The sequence below is a fragment of the Vombatus ursinus genome, unplaced genomic scaffold, assembly GCF_900497805.2.
Source record: "Vombatus ursinus unplaced genomic scaffold, bare-nosed wombat genome assembly UNPS02012602.1, whole genome shotgun sequence".
Taxonomy (NCBI): Eukaryota; Metazoa; Chordata; class Mammalia; order Diprotodontia; family Vombatidae; genus Vombatus; species Vombatus ursinus.
This window is the reverse complement of record NW_020952380.1, coordinates 3119756-3141863: the sequence shown is the minus strand read 5'-3', so window position 1 is coordinate 3141863 and position 22108 is coordinate 3119756. Positions and strand designations below refer to the sequence as shown.

General features: G+C 39.6%; 1 protein-coding gene across 1 annotated transcript; it reads left to right on the top strand.

Annotated features, from left to right (window-relative positions):
* The first annotated feature begins 757 nt into the window (after window positions 1-757).
* On the top strand, window positions 758-22105 carry GINM1 (glycoprotein integral membrane 1). The gene is made up of 8 exons (XM_027857985.1): window positions 758-889; window positions 6055-6114; window positions 6301-6397; window positions 14652-14803; window positions 15378-15534; window positions 17152-17282; window positions 20607-20770; window positions 21564-22105. The coding sequence occupies exons 1-8, from the start codon at window positions 770-772 to the stop codon at window positions 21670-21672; spliced, it is 990 nt and encodes a 329-aa protein (XP_027713786.1). The 5' UTR covers window positions 758-769; the 3' UTR covers window positions 21673-22105.
* Window positions 22106-22108: the final 3 nt, after the last annotated feature.

Here is a 22108-nt window from a genome sequence, read left to right as displayed (position 1 = left end):
AGCTTTTAACCAAATTAAAATCAAAATCTCTTAATCAAAGAATTTTGGTTGTTATTAATGTGATCAGTTATAGTTTTCCTAAAAATGAACAAGCTCTGCATTCCTGGCATAAATCCAGTATGGTCATAGTGTATAATATTTGTGATATATTTATTGCTGCAGTTTGCTTTTTAAGATTTTTTAAATTTTAGCATCAACAATCATTAGGGATATTGCTCCATACTTTTCTTTGTTTTAACTCTCCCTGGTTTATGTATCAAGACCATATTTGAATCATAGAAGGAATTTAGTAGGAGCGCATCTTTCCTGTTGTTTTTGTTTCTGTAGTATTAGAATGAACATTTCTTTAAACGCTTGATAGAATTTATAAAGTGGACTGTTTTTAAAGGGACTGCCCCAATAAGCTACTTTTTCTTCGAGTTAGAAGAGAACATCTTTTAAGCCAAAGTTTTCTCAGTGAAACCTTAGACTCAGAGCATTAACAAGCAACACTTCAATGTATAATTGTATTCTCTGAAGATATTTCTAATTTTCTCAATCAGTATTTCACCTCGATTTTGGTAAACTCGTTTTATGTAAACACAAGCTCTATAGGCGAGTGCCTCTATTTTCGAAGCCTGGGGTATGTCAGCAAAGTCTCTGGTTAGGGGGTGCAGGCAGCAAGAGCCCGGGTCCTCCTCAGGCGGGCCGGGCCGCTCCTCCCCGCCCAGCTCCCCCAGCAGGCTGGCTCCTCCCCGCGCCTTGGCCGCTGCCAGCTCCGTCTACCAAGATGGAGGGAGCGCCGCTGTCCGCCCCTCTCCGCCTGCTGCTGCTGCTGCCGTTACTCCCGGCTCCCGGGCAGCTGCTGGCTGGCACTGCGGGGCCGCCGCCAGCTGCTTCGTTCACCCAGGTAGCGAGCGGGCGCGGGCGGCCGGGGAGCCGTGCGCTGGGGCAGGGGTCCGGGCGCGGGCAGAGCGGGGGCATCCCCGGGGCCATCCTCCGGGCACATCGGGCGCTGACAGGCTCTACTGGGGCTACTGAGTGACAAGGAGACCGAGCCCGTGCTGGGGGAACAGGGGGGCGAGGCAGGAGAAAAAGAGGAGCGGAGTCAGGGGTTTCCGAGCAGCCCCTGCTTGGGGGCGGAGGAGGGAGGAGTGGGTAAGGGCAAGGGCGAGGGGTGAAGAGTTTAGGGAGCTAGAGCAAGCGAGGAAGGCAGAGAGAGGACGGGCAGAAAAGGGACTATTTCCGGTTGCTTAACTTTTACACTGTTAACCTGTTGCTCCCTGGAACCGCTTCACTTTACACTCCTGATGGGGTTTACTACCTTAGGGTGCAAAATAAATCTCCAGTCACTGTAATATTTCATAATGGCTCCTTCTGGGGACAGAGCTGGGGCTCTAGTTATTGGAGGATTGAGTGTTTATCAGGTTAGGAAATCTAGAAGTTGCCTTATTGGAGCATCCCTCCGCTTTTTAATCACCGGCAAGTGATTATCACTTCATTCCTGGCAAGGGAAAGACATACACATTATCATCTCAGAGGGTGTTGAGGTGCAGGATTCCACCCGTGTTGCAATGCCAGCTCAGGAAAAGGGGGGGGGGAAATGGGGAAAATCCCAAGGTAGGCTTTCCCTGACACGGTTTGCTTACTTCCTTTTGCTTTGCCAGAGTTTTAAAAAGTTAAGTTGTGACAGTTTAACCCCACTGCCTGGTGCCAGATAGGAATTAGGATGGCAGGGATGAGGAAGAAAGATTTCGAAATGGAAAACATCATCCTGATAGACTTTTTCAGAGTAGGTCCCAAGAGTTCAAGGTCAGCAGAATCTAAAGAAACAGGTGTGTCTGAAACTGGTAAACATAAATTTAGTAGTTGACGCGGTACAGAGTACCTGCCCTTAATCATTTCAACTTTTAATGTTTGCGATAAGACATTATTTACCAGTCTAGAGTAGGAAGAAAACAATAGAGACAGTCTGTTTCAGTTCTTCTGGGGCAGTCCAGGAAGTCACCACACAGAGTGATTAGAAACATTTGTGTCTACCGAAGTAATTTGAGAGAATTTCATTTTCCTGCTGGCTTTAAGTCCACAGTTCTTTGAGCTCTTGAGGTTTCATCATTTCTGGTTATTCCTCGATCTCCACACCTCCCAACCCCCCCCACCCCATTTTAGAAAAATTCAGATCTAGACTGGAAATTTCATTACTTGTTGCCCAGGCGGTGAATCAGACTGCTGGGATCTAAGTAATTTGTTTACTCTAGGATTTGTGACGCCACTATTAGTAAATCTTTTGGAATTGAAAAGGGGGGGAAAAAGCTATTGCATTTTTTAAGAGAACATAGTGTTGTTCACATATATTGGATTGTGGGTCTATAAACGCTGATTTTATTTATAGGAGAAGTTATCAGGGGGAGTGTTCTTTTTGTTTAGATGTGGCACTTAAAGGACTGTACCTTTAACCTTAAAATAATTGAGTCATCAGAAGGGAGGTAGTTGAAAGAAATCTGACTTCATTTTTGCATGTTCCTCATAATATATGTAATTCTAGTGCCATTTTTCCTTTGGAGAATTCTTCACCAAGTCTGAATTCATTGCATTGAGAAAATTGAAGAGGACATTGAAAATGAGTAGGGAAAAAGAATAGCATTTAAGCAATCGATGGTCTAGTCCAGGGGTAGGGAATCTGAGACCTGGAGGCCACAGGAAGCCTTCTAGGTCTTCAGGTGTGGCCCTTTGACTGAATCCAATCATCACAGAACAAACGTTCTTTTAAATGTTCAGTCAAAGGGCTGCACTTAAGGTCCTAGAGGGCCACATGTGGCCTCAAGGCTGCAGGTTTCCCACCCCTGGTCTAGTCCTATATTTTCATTTTATAAATGAGAAAAGTGAGTCCCAGCAGAATTAAATAGCTTAGTCAAAGCTATACAGATATGAAAGGGCAGAATCAGTATTCAATTTCACATCCTCAAACTCCACTTCCAGTGCTTTTCCCACCGTACCCATTGCCTATAGAACCGGGATCCATAGTAAATTGACTCCCTCTGAAGAGACCCTAAATGCTGGCTCTCACCAGATTTCTGACCACTCAGGCCTAAGGCTTTGATGAGACAGATCTGAGCAAATCATTTGGGAAGGGAAAAAGACAGGAACTGGGTAACTAAGAGATGGGAAACAACTCAGGGTGAAAACAGGTCCTAAAGAAGAATTTTGGAGATCACCAAGTAAGTCCCAAGGAGCTTACAATCTAATGGGGGAGACAACATGCAAACAAATATATACTAAGTAAACTATATACTGGAGAAAGAAATGGCAAACCACTCCACTTTGCCAAGAAAATCCCATGAACAGTGTGGTCCACAGGGTCATGAAGAGTTGGACACAAGTGAACCACTGAACAACAACTTTGAATTAAAAGGGTTTGGGAAAGACTTCTGTAGAAGGTGAGGTTTTAGTTGGGACTTAAACAAAGCCAAGGTCAGTAGTCAGAGTGGAGGAGGGAAAAGTGTTCTAGGCATGGGAGAGAGCCAGAGAAAATGGCAGGAGCTGAGAGATGGAGTGTCCTGTTGGTGAAACAACCAGGAGGCCAGTATCACTGGATTGAAGAGTTTGTGGTGTGGAGTAAGGTATAAGAAGACTGGAAAGGTAGGAAGGAGCTAGGTTATGAAGGGCTTTGAATGCCAGTCGGGCATTTTGTATTTTATCCTGGAGGTGATAGGGAACCACTGGAGTTCATTGAGTAGGGAGGGTGACATGATTAGGGAGATTGAAAATAAGTGAGTGTGGATGATAGAGGGAGCGGTGTGTTAGAGGAGAAGGCCTGGGATGGGATCTCTTGAAAGAGGGGTTTAATCCTTGGTAAAGAGTAAGGTTACTTCATCTTGTAAGAAGGGTGAAGGAGGAGAAACCAGCAATCAGAAATCTACTACTTAAGTAGTAGAAGATGAGGAAGAGAGAAGAGGGAGTTCCTATCGAATGGCCTTAATTTTTTTTTCTGTGAAATATGAGGCAAGATTCTCAGCTGAGAGAATTTGGGGAGGGGAAACCATGGGAGCCACTGTGGAGAATTGGAATAGTGAGTTGATAAGGGAGGGCAGGGACTGTTTTTTTACTCTTTTGGTATCTTCAGCACTTAGCACAGTGCCTGGCACATAGTAGGTGATTAATAAATATTTATTGACTAGTTGATTGAACCCAAGAGACAGAGTGGTATAGTAAACAGGAAGTCAGGAAATTTGGTTCCAGTCTGCTCTGCCACTAACTTGTGTGCCACTTTAATCTCTCTGGGCCTCAGTTTCCTTATGTGTAAAATCAGAACTTGGGATAGATGATCAGCTGGGTAAAAAGTTGGAAAGAGTTTTGGATTAGAACCTGGGTTTACATCTTAACTCTTCCACTTAACTAGTTATGTGACCTTAGACACTTTGTAAACCTTGAAGTACTGTATCAGTGCCAGCTATAAAAGCTGGCTATCTTTCTGAGCCTCAGTTTACTCAACTGTAAAATTAGGTGAATTAGAATAGATAACCTAAAAGATCCATTACATCTCTCAATTTATGACCTGTGTTTTCTCTAAAAGGTCTCTTCTGGCCCTAAAATGCTATGGTACTGGAGGTGAGCTTCTAATCCCTGGCTCATATTCCTGAACTTCCAGTTAACATTGGAAAATCATTGCATGTAAAACTTGATTTTAGCATAAACACAAAGCTAAAAGTTAAAAGCTATGAAGAAACTTTATTTTTTCATGGTTTTTATGTTTGTCTTTGTTTTCTTTTATAGCATGACTATTGTGTATATATATTTTGCATGACTTTACACGTATAACCTATATCAAATTGCTCACCTCAGGGAGAAGGGTAGAGAGGGAGGGAGAGAATTTAGAACTCAAAATTTTTAAAAAAAATGTTAATTGTTTTCCCATGTAATTGTGGAAAAAATAATAAAATACTATTTTTTTTAAAAAAGGAGATTCAAAGTATAGCTTGCCAGAGTTAGCTATATTGGGGAAAGTTACTAGTCCCCAAGGCAGGAAGGGGAAGGGATGACAATTTCTGGGTAGTACCTAGATCAGGGGTGGGGAACCTGCGGCCTCAAGGCCACGTGGCCCTCTAGCTCCTGTTCTTTAGGAAGAGCACTTTGTCAGCTGATGGCCAGGATGTGAGGAGATACAAATGTGGCAGGCAGACCAATAATCAGGCTTATTATAATAAAAGTCCGAATGTGAGATAGTTGAGGGCCTATACCAGGGTAGTGGCAGTGTCACAGTAGAGAAGGAGGTATATATGAGAGACGTTACCAAGGTAAAATTGACAGGCCTTTTGGCAACAGATTGGATATGGGGGTGGGCAATACAGAGATAGCTAGAATGCCACCTAGGTTTTGAGTCTGGGTGACTGGGAGGATGGTGGTATGCTGAACAATAAAAGGAAAATTAGGAAGGTAAGGTTTGGGGGTAAAGATAATAAATTCAGTTTTGGATGTGTTGCATTTAAGTTGAGTGCAGGTTATTCAATTTAAGATGTCCAAAAGGAAATTGGTACGGCAAGATTGGCGATTCCGGCTGAAGAGATCTGTCTGGTAATCATTTGCATAGAAATGACAGCTGAACCCAGGAGAGCTGATAAGATCACCAAGTGAGATAGTGTAGTTTAGAGGAACTATTGGGGGCTACCTGATATTAGTGGGCTGGATGAAGATCTAACAAAGGAGCCAGAGGAGCAGCCAGACAGGTTGGAGGAAGACCAGAAAAAAAGGTCGGAATATATATTAAAGAGGATTTAAAAGTGTATGAGAGGGGTGCAGTTGCAGGCACCCTATATAGACAGCTTTCTTAAGGAGATTAGTTGAGAAGGGGAAGATATAGGATGGCAGCTAGTGTGATGGTCAGATCTAGAGCGGGTTTTTAAAGGATAGAGGGTATAGGTGTGTTTGTAGGCAACTTTCAGATACAGAGTTTATAAACGCTTCCAAATACAGATCCAGGGTTTCCCACACCTGCAGAATCTCACAGATATTGGGGTGTTTAGATTTTTCCAAACTCTCTTTTACCTACTGCTATAGTAATATCATTATTACTTGCAGGACACTATCAAAATTAATGTAACTACCCTGGAAGATGATGGGGAGCTCCATGAGAAACAGGTTTGTCCTCTTTTCTATATTCTTTTAATGTAGTTTGCTATTTGTCTGAATTGAATATACTTGTTTCTTTGTCATTTAGTCTTTTGATCTCAACTCATACTTAGTTCTACTATTTTTTTAATATAACATTTTTGCCATCATCAATAAACTGTTGGAATTCATGCAAACTTTGTGCTTTATTTTAAGGTTTTTCTTAATATTATTTATGAGAATGGGCAGATATATGTAAATGACTTCTCCCTAAAGAGTGGAGTAACTCGAATAAGGGGTGAGACCTTCATAGGTGAGTACCACTGGATTATTTCCACAATGCTTCTGTTTTAATAATTCAGAAGAAAGAAATAAAGAACTCTTGGATTTATGTTTTTCAAATGCAGATTATTAGTATACATTATTATAGAAATAAATAATATCTATAGTTGTTTACAACTTTAGTTCTTCATCATCAGTGCTGGCTATACCTGGCATTGCACACTGTTTCTCTTGAAATACAGGTCTTGCATTTGAGGTTGGACCTTATGGAGCCACATCTAAGGTAGGTCAACATCACTTTAGTGATGGTACTGCTAGTGATGAAATAGCAATGTCCTCATATCAATTGAAAAAGCAGAAGGAATTCCATGTTTCTCAAGTCTTTAATATCTTCCATTCTTACCCATAGTACTTTTCTTTTTAACCTCTTTCATTTTCACACAACTAGTAGAAGTCTAAAATAGGATTTGAACTTGGGTCTCCCCAACCCTGAGTCCAGTCCTCTGGCCATCCTGCCACTGTAACACCTAACTGCCAAAGGCAATCACGTGCCCTATTCTGTCATAATACTACTCTTTTCTAATGTTCCTGTCTATCATAATTTCAGAAACAGTTTTTTTTAATGACACTGCTTAGTTAGGGAAACACCTTTAATTTACAGTAGAAGTCAGATTTATTGACTAGAGAGAAGTTAATTGTATTACAGCCTTAAAAATTACCACTTGCTTATACCCCAGTTTAAGCAAAATAGTATACCTTGTGAACTCCTTCAGGTATTGACTGTGGGGAAAAGTGCTTTCTACAAACTCCTTTGCCATTTCTGTATTAAAAGTAATAATAATGTACTTACCTGTGACACCATAAAATTACTTTGTATTATTTCATATATATATTTACATATTGGTTACATGTTACAGGGATTCTTAACCTGGGATCCATGTACTTGTTTTAAAAAATATTTTAATGTGGCAGGTATGTGGCACAGTGGATAGACTCAGTGGATAAAAAATATTTTGATGATTGTGTTTTAAAATAATTGATTTTATTTGTAATCCTCTGTATTTTATTTTATGCATTTAAAAACTTTATTTGGAGAAGGGATCAGTAGGCTTCACCAGACTGCCAAAGGGGGACCATGACACAAAAAAAGCTTCAGAACCCCTGAGGTAGTACACTGTAAGCTGCTTAAGAGTTTTTGCTCTATTTTCACAGTGTCTTACACACAGTAGGTATTTCACAGTTGTTGTTTTTTTAAACTTGAATCAAATGACTGACCTTTTATAGGATGGTGTACTAGATTTGCAAACCAGAGGACCTGAGTTCAAAATACTGACTCTTCTACTTACTACCTTTCTGACCTTGGGCAAGGTTATTTAGCCTCTGGACTTTATTTCAACATCTATAAAATGGGTTGGACCAGATGATCTCTGGTCCCTCTAGCTCTAAATTTGCAGTATGATTCTATGATGTATAAAGAAAATTCACACACCTATCTTCATTTCCTGAATGTAGGGCATCCCTGGGAAGACATCCATTTGGCAGTAAACTGAAACAGCAAAAAGCTTTTCTTGAAGTCTGGTTATAATTCTTTTGCAGTATCACACTTCTCTTAGGAGTTTGTTGTTTTCTTTATGGAGATTTTCTAAACCTAAAAATTTCAGTCCTTCACTCTCTTCTGGCTCTTTCCCATCCAGCTACCAACTTGTTCAGGTTTCCTCGGTTCTCTCTTTACCCTGTCACCTTTCCAAGCCACCATCTTTTCTCCCTGAGCCTTTACTCACTGCTTCTTACCATTCACTCATTCCTCAGTCATCTGATATCTGGTTTCTTTCCAGACCACACTGTATTGGAACTGATGTCTGCAAAGTCATTAGTGACCTCTTAATTGCCTGATCCAATTACCTTTTCCTCTTCGATCACTACATTTCACACCCCTGACCACTCTCTTCTTGGTATTCTCTCCCCTTCTTGGCTTCTGTGACACTGTTTTCTCCTGGTTGTTCTAGCTCTCTGACCACTCCTTCATTGACTTTCCTGATCCTGTTCCTCTACCCCTCCTCTCATCCCATTTGGATATCTTCCAAGGGAATGTCATAGATTCTCCCCCTACACACACACACACACACACACACACACACACACCCCCAGCCTCTTTGCACATGACACACCATCTTCAGCTCCTGAATCTGTGCCTTTTCACTGGCTTTTTTCCATGCCTGCAATCTCTTCCCTTCTCGTCTCTACCTCTTGGCTGCTTTCAAGACTCAGTTAAAATCCTACTTTTTGCAAGAAAACTTTCCTCATCTCCCTTAATGCTGGTGCCTTCCCTCTGAGATTACCTTCCATCTACCTTGTATATCCCTTTTATATACATAATTATTTTTGTGTTGTCTCCCTTATAAAAATGTAAGCTCTTTGAAGGCAGGGGTTGTTTATGTTTTTCTTTGTATCCCCAGTGCTTACTTAGCAAAGTTCTTGAAATATCATAAGCATTTAATAAATGCATGTTGATTTAACTTGATGCAGTCAACTCTCAAGACTATTATCTCCTGAGATAAAGTCCTTCATTACTAAGTCCCCGTTCAGCATCTCCACCTAGATGTCTCACAGATATCTTAAACTCTACAATCCAAAATGGAGCTCACCTTCCCTCCAAACCCTGCTTCTCTTAATTTCCCTGTTCTGTTTTTTTTTTTTTTTTTAAGAAAAGCTCCATTTATTCCTATACTTTCCAGTGTGTTTATGGTTTTTGGCAGGGCAGTCAGGGATAAATGACTTGCCTAGGGTCACACAGCTAGTATGTTTTTAAGGCCGAATTTTAACTCAGGTCCTCGTGACTCCAGGGCTGGTGCTCTGTCCACTGTGCCACCTAGCTGCCCCAGCCTATTTCTTTTGATAGCACTATCATCCTACCAGTCATCCAGCCTTGAAACTTCAGCATAATCTTTGATACCTTCTTCCTGCTCAGTCCCCACATCCAATCAGTTGATTAAGTCTTGTCGCTTCTACTTCTTCATAACCTCTAGCACCTTTTTCCTATTTTCTGCTCTTAGTGCTGTGACCCAGTTCAGGTCCTCTTTATCTCTCAATTGTTCTGTTGTAATAAGCTCCTAATTGATCTCACTGACTCCAGTTTTTTTCATTTCCAATCCATCTTTTAAGTAGCTGCCAAAGTAATTTTTCTAATGTCCAGGTCTGATCGTATAACTTCTCTGCTAAAAACCTGTGGTTACTCAGTACTGCCTATAGAATAAAACACATATTCCTTAAGCTGGTATTTAGGGCTCTCTATAATTTGGCTTCAGCTTAGCTTGTCATTGGTGTTTCATACTGCTCTCCTCCGAGTACATTTTATTCCATCCAAACTGGTTTCCCCAGTTTTGTCCTGCCCTTTAAAAACTCATGCTATTCCCTATACCTGAAGCATATACCCATCGAATTTCTTGGCTACTGAAACAGTGGCTTCACTTTTTTCAAGATCTAATTTAGGGGCCTCCTCCTTCTCACTCTCCACCCTCCAAACAAAAGTAGTCCCTCTGCCTTCAAATTACTTCTGCTTCTCTGTTAAACTTCTCTTAGGGACTTAATCTTATTCTAACACATCATTATAGTTATTTTCATACATACTCTTTCCATCCTAGATTATAAGCTCTGTCAGGAGAAAGGCCAGTCCTTTTTCATCATATTTGCAAGGCACTTAATGAATATTTATTGGATTGGGGGAAAAGGGAATGTTATAGATTTCAGTCTAGCATGGGTATGGCATAAATCTCTGCTTTTTCTCCTCTAGCTGGTTCATTCACCCAACCCATACTCACAATAACAGTTCTGTGGTTCCCTGAGAGGGATATACCACTATATCTTACAATTCAGAAGTCTCAGAACCCTAGGAGTAACTTTGGTGTGTGTTTGTGGCAAGGGGGAAAGAGTCTTACCACTTGTCACTTCAGCTTCTGAGCCTCCATAGGTGTGCTTTCCATTTATATAAAAAAAACACCATGACACCTTTAACTCTTTTAAACTTACTAAAAACAAGACAAAAGCAATAATAATCATAACATTTACTCAGCATAATGCAAGAGCAAAAATATCATATTTACTTAGTAGAAGGCAAAACAGGAATAATTATAACATTTACCCAATAAAAAACTAAAGTAAGAATCATTATAATATAACAGTGTACCCATGAACCTTGGTCACAGTTTTCCTGATATATAGTATACATGGAGTAGTGGAAACATACCTACAGAAATCTAACAGGTAGGTACGTGAATGAGACAACCCACATTCTCTTGGGAAACTTACAGCCTTGACATCTTTGGTCTCTTTAGGAACATTACACAAAGATACTTCTCTGCTAGCTGCTCCCCTTCTGGTCCTCTCCTGCTAGACAAACTTCTCTTCTCTTCAAATAAAGTAGTGACAAGCTCTTTTAGCTCATAGCCACACTTGCTGAGACATTGAGGAAATGTTGCACTATTTTAGCAAAATGTATATATCAACATTGTACTTGTTTGGTGCTAAGCAGTTCCCTTAAGTCAGAGTCCTGCAGAACTCCTCAGACCTTCAAATAATGGGGGATTTTGCTTTGCTCAACCCAAAGCCAATATTCTTCTCACAGCATAGCTCACAGTTCACAGTAAAACAGGCAAAACTTATGGCACCAGCAAGAGGTTCCCCTATAGATGGAACCAGAAAATATCGAAGCCTGATAGCCATTCACATTCCACTGAGTCTCTGGGGGCTGCTCCAGCCTTGAGCAGCTGGAAGCCTTTCATGTCTTCTCTCTGCCTCTTCCTATAGCTTCTTCATTCTCAAATCAGAGCTTCCTGGTGGTTCCTTGACTTGTTTTTGCCCTATGAGATAAATTCCCCTTTCTGTCAGATGTTTTTATGTAATCTTCCCAGTGTCCCTAGTTACTTGACTTATAGTTTCTTAGCTATAAACTTCAAAACCCTGAAAGTTAATCACATGCAAATACTCTGGTAGACCACAACACCCTACTACCATTGTTATCTCAATCGTCGTTATTTCTGCCTTCCAACAAGTCCTCTCAATTCAATTATCTGAAACCACCATTTTATCTGGCAGAGACAGTTTCTTCACACCATCTGATTTTATCAGTTTTCCTTCCACAAATGGTTTGTTTGTTGTTGGCTTTTTTTCTGTCCCATTCTGCTGTCAGACTTTGCACGTGAAAGGGGTGGTACCTGACATGAAGTCTTACATTGCCTTAAAAATCTAGAGCTGAGAGGGACCTTATAAAACAGCCCTTTCTTTTAGAGATCAGGAATCTTCGACCCAGAAAGGAGAAAGACTTAGCCTAGGTCACACATTATAAAACAGAGCCACGATTCTAAACCAGATCCTCTGACTCAAATTCAGGGCAACTATGTATCACACACCATACTTTTAAAAAATTAATAATAATAGCTAGCATTTATATAGCACTTTAATATTTACAAAGCACTTTACAAATATTATTTCATGTATCCTCATGACAGCCCTGCGAGGCAGATATTATTATTTTCCCCATTTTACAGAAGAGGAAATTGAGGCAAAGAGAGATTGTGATTTGTCCAGGGTCACATAGCTATTGAGTGAGTGTCTAAGATTTGAACTTATGTTTTCCTTCTTCCACGTAGTGCTCTGTGCTAGTATTGAACCAGCTACCTGCCTATTTTATACTGTGTTAGGAATGTCAAAGATAAGGAACTATTTAAATAAATGAAAGATTCGGTGAATAAAGTATTCGGGAATCATGATCATGCTCTCAGTTGTACTGGGTAAGTTTTCAATTTTTAGCCAGGCCACAGGCTGCCTTTTAATGTTAGCTAATGTTTTCAAAATCCATTAGTTCTGCAAATAACCATTTACTACACACCCTGTATAAAGCAATGGTGCTGTGGAGGATACAAAGGTGAATTAAACATAATTCATGACTTCAGTGAGCTCATAGTAGAGGAAATAAGATGTCTACAAGTTATTATAAGACAGGCTGTGATTAATGTCATAAGAGAGGTAACATTAAGTGTTGGGAATATTTAGAGAAGGATCAGGACCCTGGATTAGAAGTGCTTCATGGTCAGTCAACTAGCATTGAGTAAGGTACTATGAGCTAGGTAGTATGCTAAGTGCCGGGGATACAAAGAAAGACACTCTCAAAATAAACCCCAACAACCCAGTTCCTGCTCTCAAAGGTGCTCACAGATGTCTGAGGCTGATGAGACTGGGTATGAGGGGCATGCCTTTATGGGACATGTCTATAAGGTCCTCTACCCTCAATGATCACCTCCAGGTCATGTGTTGTTTCTGAGACCGGGAAAGGTGCCCATTTCGGCACATCAGGCTTTACTCTGCTACCTCCCCATTTGTGGGTGCCTTCTCTACATGGGTCTCTGCAGGGTTTTTCTCTCACCAAAGTGCCTGAGGTAATATGAGCACAGGGGGAAAAAGGTGCCTAGATGGTATGTACAAGGAAGTAATTGAAGATTAGGTTGAGACTAACTTGGGAGGATGTTGCACACCAGGCTGAGGAGCTGGGGGGGGGGTGTTATATCATAGCCAGTGGGGAGCCACTGATGGCTTTTGAACAGTGGAGTGACGTGATCAGAGAGCTGGGCTTTAGGAAAATTAGTCTGGCACATTACAGGAGTTTGATGGGTGGGACAAGTGCATAGAGCACTTAAAAAGATATTGCAGTAATAAAGTAGGATTGTGGCAGTGGAGTGGAATGGGGGAATAGATAAATGACGGGATTTATGTGAAGGATGAGAGAAAGGGAGAAATCAAAGATTACTCCTGGAGTCTTTACGCAAGACTCTTGTCTGGGTAAATGGTCATTCCATGAAGAGAAACAGGAAAGTCAGGAGAATGAACTTTTTTTTTTTCCCTTTGGGCAGGGGGAAGGGCTGGTAAAGATAAGGAGCTTGGTTTTAGATGTGTTTGCATGGATACTGCTAGTAGGACACTCAGGTACAGATGTCCAAGCAGCAGCTGGAAATGTGTGGCAAGATGTGTTCAAGAGAGAGGTTGGGGCTGGAGATACAGAATTGGCTTTAGTCTGCAGAGACATGTTACTGAAGCCTTAGAGGTAGATGAGATTGCAGTGGGAGAAACCAGTTATTTCAGTAATGCTTATAATAATACATCGTGGTATTTATTGAAATCACATGCTTATGTCCAATCCTAGGTGATTAAAGAGTTTGACAGAAGGTTCTAGAACTGGATCAGGTTGGGCCACATCATATCTCTGTTACATTAAAAAATACACATTTTTTATTCCTGCATGGTAAATAATCCTTTAACTGACATCAGTTACATAAAGGCAACACTCACTTAAAGGCAACGTAATATAATGAATAGAGTACTGGTCTTGCAATTAAAAAGACCTGGGTTCAAATCCTGCCTCAAACACTTAAAAGCTAGGTGATGACCCTGGGGGACCTTTTTGAGCCAGTCTCCATTTGGAAGGAAAAATGAAAAAAATAATAGCATCTGGGTCAGAGGCTGATTTTAAAGAACAAGTTAAATATCATGTGTAAAGTGCTTTGCAAACCTTGAAAGTGCTACAAAACTGTCACAATTAACATTGTGATCATCATGATTTAAGGGACAGAAACTAAATGGTAGGATTTATTTTGCAGCAGTTCCTTTAGTGTGCATGGCTTTGTGGTAGCTTGCAGGATGCTCCAGCTGTTGGTTGTTTTCTACCATTAGATGTTCTAACATCTGACAGCTTTCCCTGGCTGACTTCAAGCCATTTGCTGTCGCTCTTTCCCACCTTTGCAGCTGGTGGGCATTATTGTTAGGGAGGAGCAACTCCCCATCACTGCCGTAGGTGATTAAAAGACTTTACTGTGTTGGGGTTCCCTTGTGTCGCTGGGATGCACATACCTTGTTTGGAGGCAAGTCATATTCAGGATTCCTTCTTGGCTGCTCTACAGACATACCTTACCAAGATTGATGCTGTTAACACCTTGCTAATGATCGTGAGAATCTAGAGATGTTCCTAGAGTGGCATCATTTCATAGAAACTCCAAACTGCCCAGCATTTATTTGTTTCAAAAGCATATAAGTAGGTATAAGATTTGATAACAATTTTATCTATGCTATTCTTGTAGATTTGCATCAGCAGTGAGGATGGGGATGAAGAGGTAAAGCCATTAGAGGGACTGCAATATTGGCTGTTTTGTTCTGTGTAAATATCATTAAACTAATTAATTAAAGTAAGAGAAATTATTTTATGATTATTTCTGTTTAACAACATTATTCCTTTTTGATAGTGGAAGATGAAAATTCAGAAAACCTGAAGGTCAAGGGATATTTTGGAACTGTCAGTATACGGATATTAGTTCATCAGTGGCCTCTGGCATCTAGTTCCAATGTGCAAATGATTGCCATCCAAGAAGAGGTAGTAGAGATTGATGGGAAGCAAGTAAGAGAGCCTACTTACTTAATTTCAAACTTAGTAGTTACTTTAAAAATTGTAAGCAATTGTGCCATGAGTTTTGTGAATTTTAGATTGTGTTTTCTTCTATCACGTTTCTGATGATTTGGAAAAAAGTATTTAAGATTTGATGTTCCATAGTCATAAAGGAGCCTCCTCAACCCCCAAAGCCCTAACTTTTTGGAGTTTTTGTTTTACCTTTTTCTATTGTCATATTTAGCATAAAAATGATCAACTACATTCCTTCATGTTAGTTCATTTATGAATACTCTTGGAGGAAATGAAGCAATTAGACTTGGTTTTCACTTCTGCTACAGGTTGGACATGGCTATGGATTAAATTAAATGGAACTGAAAGTAAAGCCTGTAAGAGAGTGCCAAAGCAGACAAAAATATATTAAAATTGCAAAATTTTTCCCAACGTGGAAAAAAGTAATTATTCTAGGTTACTGTAGTTGGCAACCTACAGAAAGGGATCAAACAGGAAAATGGAGTTTCAGTTTATGTAAGACCCAGTGCCATTATTTAAAACAAAAAGTAACTGATTGTTTCATTTTTCATAGGCTGAACAAAAGGATGTGACTGAAGTTGGTATTTTAGTTAAGAACCAGAGAATTCACAGACGTTCAAATTATACCATTCCTTTGGAGGAAAGCATACTGTATTCTATTCCCAGAGACAGTGATGTTTTATTTACACTTCCTAATCTCTCAGGAAAAGGTAACTACACCCCCCCACACACACACACACGAACTGAGTAAATACTGAGTTAAGAACAATATCTTTCTTGATGAATACTTGTTTAACACTTGAGTAATAAAATATTTTTATGCATACTTCAGTGCTTTAATGAATCAGATATCTTATTGGTGTGGATACTTTTTCCATTAATCAGTTAATACCTACAGAGATGGTATGAATTGCAACACATTCATACCTTCTCCTGTCTACATCTTTCCATAAATCCTCTCTGAAGAACCCATTCTATGTACTGGAGGTGCTACTCTTGTTAGTTTTATTAATATTTATTTTTTTAATTTAATAATAGACCCTCCCTTCCTCATAGAAACCCCTTCCCTGTCCACTTTATAACACCAAAGAAAAAGTTAAGCAAAACTAACAGATGAAGCATCCCTAAAAGTCAGGATATACAGCATTTGTAATCTGTAGGTTCTCCCTATTCCAAAGAAGAGGAAGGTAGGTTTCATGTGTTTTCTCTGTTTTTTAAATTCATGGATCTCACTAGAATACTTGGGACTCAATTGTCCCACTCTTGATTCTTTGATAGAGTTGCTAACCCACCAGCTTTTTCAGTAATACTTGTTCTCAACGATTTGTCATGCCAGTCAATTCGCAAATTCAGTGGTAAATTGATACAGCCTACTTAGACCCACCATGTGCCTTTTTTTCCCATTGCCCTTGAGGTCTCTCAGGTCACTTGATTCTTCTGAGATCATGATATTCCACAGTGATATTAAAAGAGAATGAGACTTTCACATCTTTTAGCAGTTTGAGATCATTGGAAGTACAGTGCACTTTCCTAGATGTGATCTGGTTTGAGCTTTGTCCTTCATCCTTATAACAAATTTTACTATTGATAATTGCTGATGCAAAATTTTGATCACAATAATGTTGTTAAGAAATAAACTTCTTTCAGAAAGTCCTTTGTGTTGCTTTGGATTTATATTCAAGGGTTTATAGGAGTCTGTTTTTTCAGACATGGGCAGTACAGGGTAGGGGAAAGAGTGCTGACTGGAGTCAGAGAACCCGAGTTCAAATCCTCCCTCTGATGCTTATTACCTGTGACCTTGGGCATCATTTACCCTTCCTGGGCCTTAGTTTCTTTTCTGTAAAATTGGAGGGGCTTGGGGAAGAGAGGAAGAGGTTGACTAGATGTCCTCTGAGGTCCTTTACAACTCTAAATCCATGATCCTTTGGCCATTCTATGATTTGGAAGATCTCTTCTGCCATAACTACTCTGAAGTAGAACTCTTGAGTATCTTTGTTTTAAAGTTCTCTTTTAAAGGGAAAATTACTTCACCTTTGAAAAGCCAGAAACCTTTTTGCTACTTCAGTTAAAATTTATTTTTGTTTGAGTTGAGTTTTTCTATAACGTTTTTAAAGAACAGATAAACATCACTTTCTATTCAGTGAGAGATGTGGTTAACTTTGTGGTTTTCTTTTAAAAAGTCTAGATAGTTAGGCTTTCGATGCTGATTTCTGTACATACTATGACTTTCATGACCTTAATCTTATTTACTGACCTTAAAGTTAGTGGTGGAGAGTATAAAGGAAGCTAGAAACATTCAGTTAACTTCTGTCTTCCTACTTCTGTAGATAGCCCTAGTCCATTGCAGACAACCAGTCAGTACCTTATCAGGAATGTGGAAACGACCATAAATGAAGACACACTGCCTGGCAAGTTACCAGAAACTCCACTGAGAGCAGAGCCTCCATCTTCATATAAGGTAAATATCAGTATCTCTTATTGTCTTTAAAGTATAGGCCGATATAAGAAAAGAGAATGCGCAACACACAAAAAGTAACAGAAAGCTTAAGGGTTGGAGCCCTGCAAATCTCTTAAAATAGAAATGATCATATGATTTTTATGTGATAATTTTATCTTTTACTTTTTTAACTGGAACTATGATATCAACAATATAACAAGCTCCCGGGGATGACCAGGTAGCAAGGTGGCACAGTGCACAGAGTACCAGGCCTAGAGTCGGGAAGACTCATCTTGCTGAGTTCAAATCTGGCCTCAGACACTGACTAGCTGCATGACCCTGGGCAAGTCACTTAACTCTGTTTGCCTCAGTTTCCTTATCTGTAAAATGAGCTGGAGAAGCAAATGGCAAACTACTCTAGTACCTCTGTCAAGAAAACCCCAAATGGGGTCAGGAAGAGTCAGATATGACTGAAAAACCACTGAACTACCCGGGGGACAACTTCCCCTATGGATGAGGTAGGTGGTACAGGGAACAGAGTGCTGGGTCTGGGGTTGGGAAGAGGTGAGTTCAAATCCCTCCTCAGACACCTGCTAGTTGCATGCTCCTGGACAAGTCATTTAACCTGTTTATCTCAATTTCCTCATTTGTGAAGTGGGGATAATAGTAGCACATGTCTTCAGGGTAGTTATGAGGATCAAATGATTAAATCTGTAAAGCCCTTAGCATTGTGTGTGACACGTAGCAGGCGATTATTAACTACTTATTTCCTTCTTACCTTGGTGGGTATGGTTATAATAAAGACTAGCCCCAGTTATCAAAGTACCACATGGGCACTCCCTTAGATTCCAGTTCCTTTTTTCTGCTTTTAATCTCTCCATTAAGATCAGATTTGTTTTGCTTGTGACTATTCCCTCTTTGGTATGATCCTTCTTAACCCTCCCTCCCAGCCGGTTTCCCTGTTGAGCCTGATATATTTTTATGCCAAGTTCTGTGTGTGTGTGTGTGTGTGTGTTCAACCTTACTTTGTCCATCTCAGAAAAGTGAGGTTCATCTGATGCCCACTCCTCCCCTCTTCATGTTTGTATATTCTTGCATACTACAATTATGAGAAATAAATAGTAAGTTCTACTCCCTTCTTCCTCTTTTCCAATAGATTTCTCATTTTGCCCTCTTAAAACCCTCAGAACAGATTCATTCCACCCCCCATGACCTTTGTTTTTACTATCTAATTCCCTCAACAACCCCAATAATGAAGAACATTTAGGTTCTGAAAGAACACTTGTCGCTTCTCCCTCATGAGAATGTTAGTACTACACTCTCACAGAGCCTCTTCCCATTGCTCACATAGATTTACCTTTCTAGGTAAATTTCTCTTATCTCTTGTGTTTGTATTTCAAGTTCCTCCTCAGGTCTGGTCTTTTTTATAGCCAATGCTTGAGAATCTTATTACATTAAAGGTACTTTTTTTTTTCTCTTATAGGATTTTATTCAGCTTTTTAGTATTTTTTGGTTGTAAGCCTACGTTTTTACCTTTTGTAAATAAATAATAATAAATAAATAAACCATGATATCCCCTGGTTTATATTAGAAGTTATCCATTCTTGTGTACTTGTACGTCTTCCTAGATGCTTGTAATGTTTTTTTTCCTTGGATGTGGGTATTCTGGATTTTGGCTGACATTACCTTTTTGTGGTTCTTTTAAAGGAGGACTTTATCTTTACTTTGTCTTCTGGGTTTAATAGGGGATTTTCATTTCTCCCCCCTTCATTTTTTCTAGGTGCTGATGTGTTCCTTGTGAACACTGAATCCATTTTGATTTTTGAGTATGTGTTTGCAATTATTATGGATTTTCTTCTTCCTTTTGGAGAGCCTTAAATTTGCAATAATTACTGATACTGGTGGGTGTTTTGATTTACTCCTCTTTCTAGGTTTTAGTTCCTCTGTGTTGGGGCGAGGCTCTCCAACTTGCTGCCGTTTTTGGTGAGCTCATGAGCCAAGTTTGATCTTGTCCTGGGTCCCTGGGGTTCTTCTGCTGATCTTTATTACTCTCCCTCTCTCACCCCTCAGACTCTTCACTGCCCTCTTTGGCATCTCATGATAGAGGTTTAGAGACCTCAGAGCACCTAGCTTGGGCTGTCTTGGTTTGGGCATTATTCTGGTTACTCTCTGCTGCTATTTCTCACATTTTTTTTTAGGTCCTCTGGGTCTTTTTAGCCATCCAGAGGCCTTGTCAGGAGAGCATTATACTCTTGCTTCCTCTGGACACAGATCCTTGAAAACTCTGTGTGCCATCTCTGGTTGTATTGGAAGCTTAGCCTGATGTGGCACTGGCTTTCCTATCACCTTCAGGATTCTGGCTGACATTTTTTTGCAGCTTTTAGATGGAAAGAGTCACTTACTATATTTTCTCATTGGATTTTTGGATCATTATTTGGTCTTCTGTGAATTTCAAGGTTTTGCTAGAGGTGGTATATGGGAGCTGGGTGGTGTATCTCCTGTTCAGGTGGCCATCTTAGGAGGAAGTCTAAATATGCTGATTTTGAACTCATTGAGGGAAGAAGGAAGAATAGTCAGGAAAGTTATGGTCATCGAGATAGGAGACCCAGGAGAGTGTGATGTCATGATACAACAAGAAGGTAGGAGTGTCAGGGTGTGGTTAGCAATACTAAATGTTGCAGAGAGAGGTCAAGGAGGGTAGTGCCTGAGAAGATGAAAGTATATTTGGAAATAAGGTCATTAAGAGAGAAGTTTTAGTGATGAGTTCAGAAGCCAAGTTGCAAGGGAATAAGGATTCATTAGATAGTAGTAAGAAAGTGGAGAGGGGAGATGAAATTTTGACTTGAAGTGGTAGGAGTCCCATGAGTAAAATACCCAAGAAAGATCAAGGGAAAGGGTTTTAGTTTTTAAAGAACAGAGGATATATGAACATGTTTGTATGCAGTTTGTTGGAAAGACAGGGGAGAGAAAAATTGAATATGTCCTAGAAGAGTTGGAATCTAGGATTACAAGTGGAGGAACCAGTCTTTACAAAGAGAAATATTCCTTCTGGGAGATGGGCAAAGGTACAGAACTTCCGAGGTATTACAGGGATGGGGAGTTAGAACAGGGTAGGTGCAGTGAACATGGGGCATAAGGGTAGATATGTAAATTTTAGTAGTAGCTGGATATGAGAAAAATTTTTGGTTGGGGTAAGGATTTCAAAGTATCAGCCAGAGACTAGTTTCATGATGAATTTATACTGGGTAAAATCAACATGTTTTGTGATAAAGAATCTGTCTTGATTTAGTTCTACCATCTTTAATGCTAAGACCCCATACATCTTAACTTTTTTTTTCTTTTTAGGTAATTTGTCAGTTGATGGAGGATTTCAGAAAATATATGTGTAAATTCTGGATCAATGTTTTCCCAGTACTTTTTATGTTTATGAATATCATAGTGCTTGGAATTATAGGAGCGGCTATAGTAATAGCCATCTTAAAGGTGCTTTTCCCTAAATATGAATCCAAGTAAGTAATTCTCATTTTTAACGGAAACTACCACTCTAGCTTTCCTTTCTTCCTGCCACTCCACTTTGTCATTTAGGCAAATGGACAGACTCAGTAAATGCTCCCACTCCCCCATTCCCCCAATAGTAGCACCTTCCTGGAAACATGGATTATATTTCAAGACTAGGGCTGATTGACACTGCTGTGTTAATACTGTGACCATCTGCATGAAGATCCACTTTTATTAGTCTTTCTTCATAGCTACTGTGGTGCTTAGATGCTTGTATTTTGTTGTAGCCCAAGAAGGAAGTTATTATGATAGTCTGTAGTATAATTCTGACAAACTTCATTCATTTATGTACTAATATACTATTAACAATACGTAGTGGTATATGTAGGTACCAGTAGTACTACTAGTATATTACTAGTATACTATGTACCCATTAGGATATTAAAATGTTATTAGCAAATTATAAGTATTTAAAATAAAACACCTTATTTCCAATCTCTGTGCCCAGAAGGTAGGAATTACACTTTCTTCCTAAGTTAGGTACTCTTTCTGCTTAGCCTGTGAGTTGGGGATTCCCACTTCTCTCAAGACCATCTAGCCTGTGATCTGGAAGCTCCAGTGATACTCCCACCATACCCATCTCTCTTCCCCTCCCCCACTTCCTACTATTACTGTCCTAGCTCCCTTCTTTTGTGGATCTGTTACTTTAGAATCTGTTATTGTAGGTCCAAATAAATTGAAGAAAAACCTATTTCCTTATTTACTATCTTCTGTATTACAATAAGACACTCTTTTCAATTTCAGGGGAATTCTTCACTTGGATAAAGTGGGCTACCATAGGTACTACCCTATGGACTTCTTGGAGACTACAGAGAAATCAAAGGATAATCTTGAAGAGAAGATATGTATTTAACACCTCCTTACGTCATTTTCCCATTGTGGAATTTGCTACTTGGTTCATAATTTCCAGTCATTTAATGAAAAAGTATAATTCAAATAAGAAATAAAAGTATATTGAAAAACCGTGCCATAACTAAGCTTGGCCTTCTAAAAGAGATTGAAGAATGAGGATATAACATTTGAAATTACCTGACTGGTAATGTCATATATGACTTCCTAAAGAATGGGAGAGTGGTAAAATTAGCCAAATTGAAATAGAAAAAGCGAAGACTTGCAGTACCTATGTTTTTATACCAAAAAAGACTTTACGCCAGTAATTCCAGATGCCTTATTATTAAGAAAATTACATCTAATTTTTTTATTGTCATGTATGAGGTCTTACTTTAAGCACTTTATGAAAAGCTAAACTTAAGAGAAGCCCCAGAATTAAACACTTTTTTAAACTATTT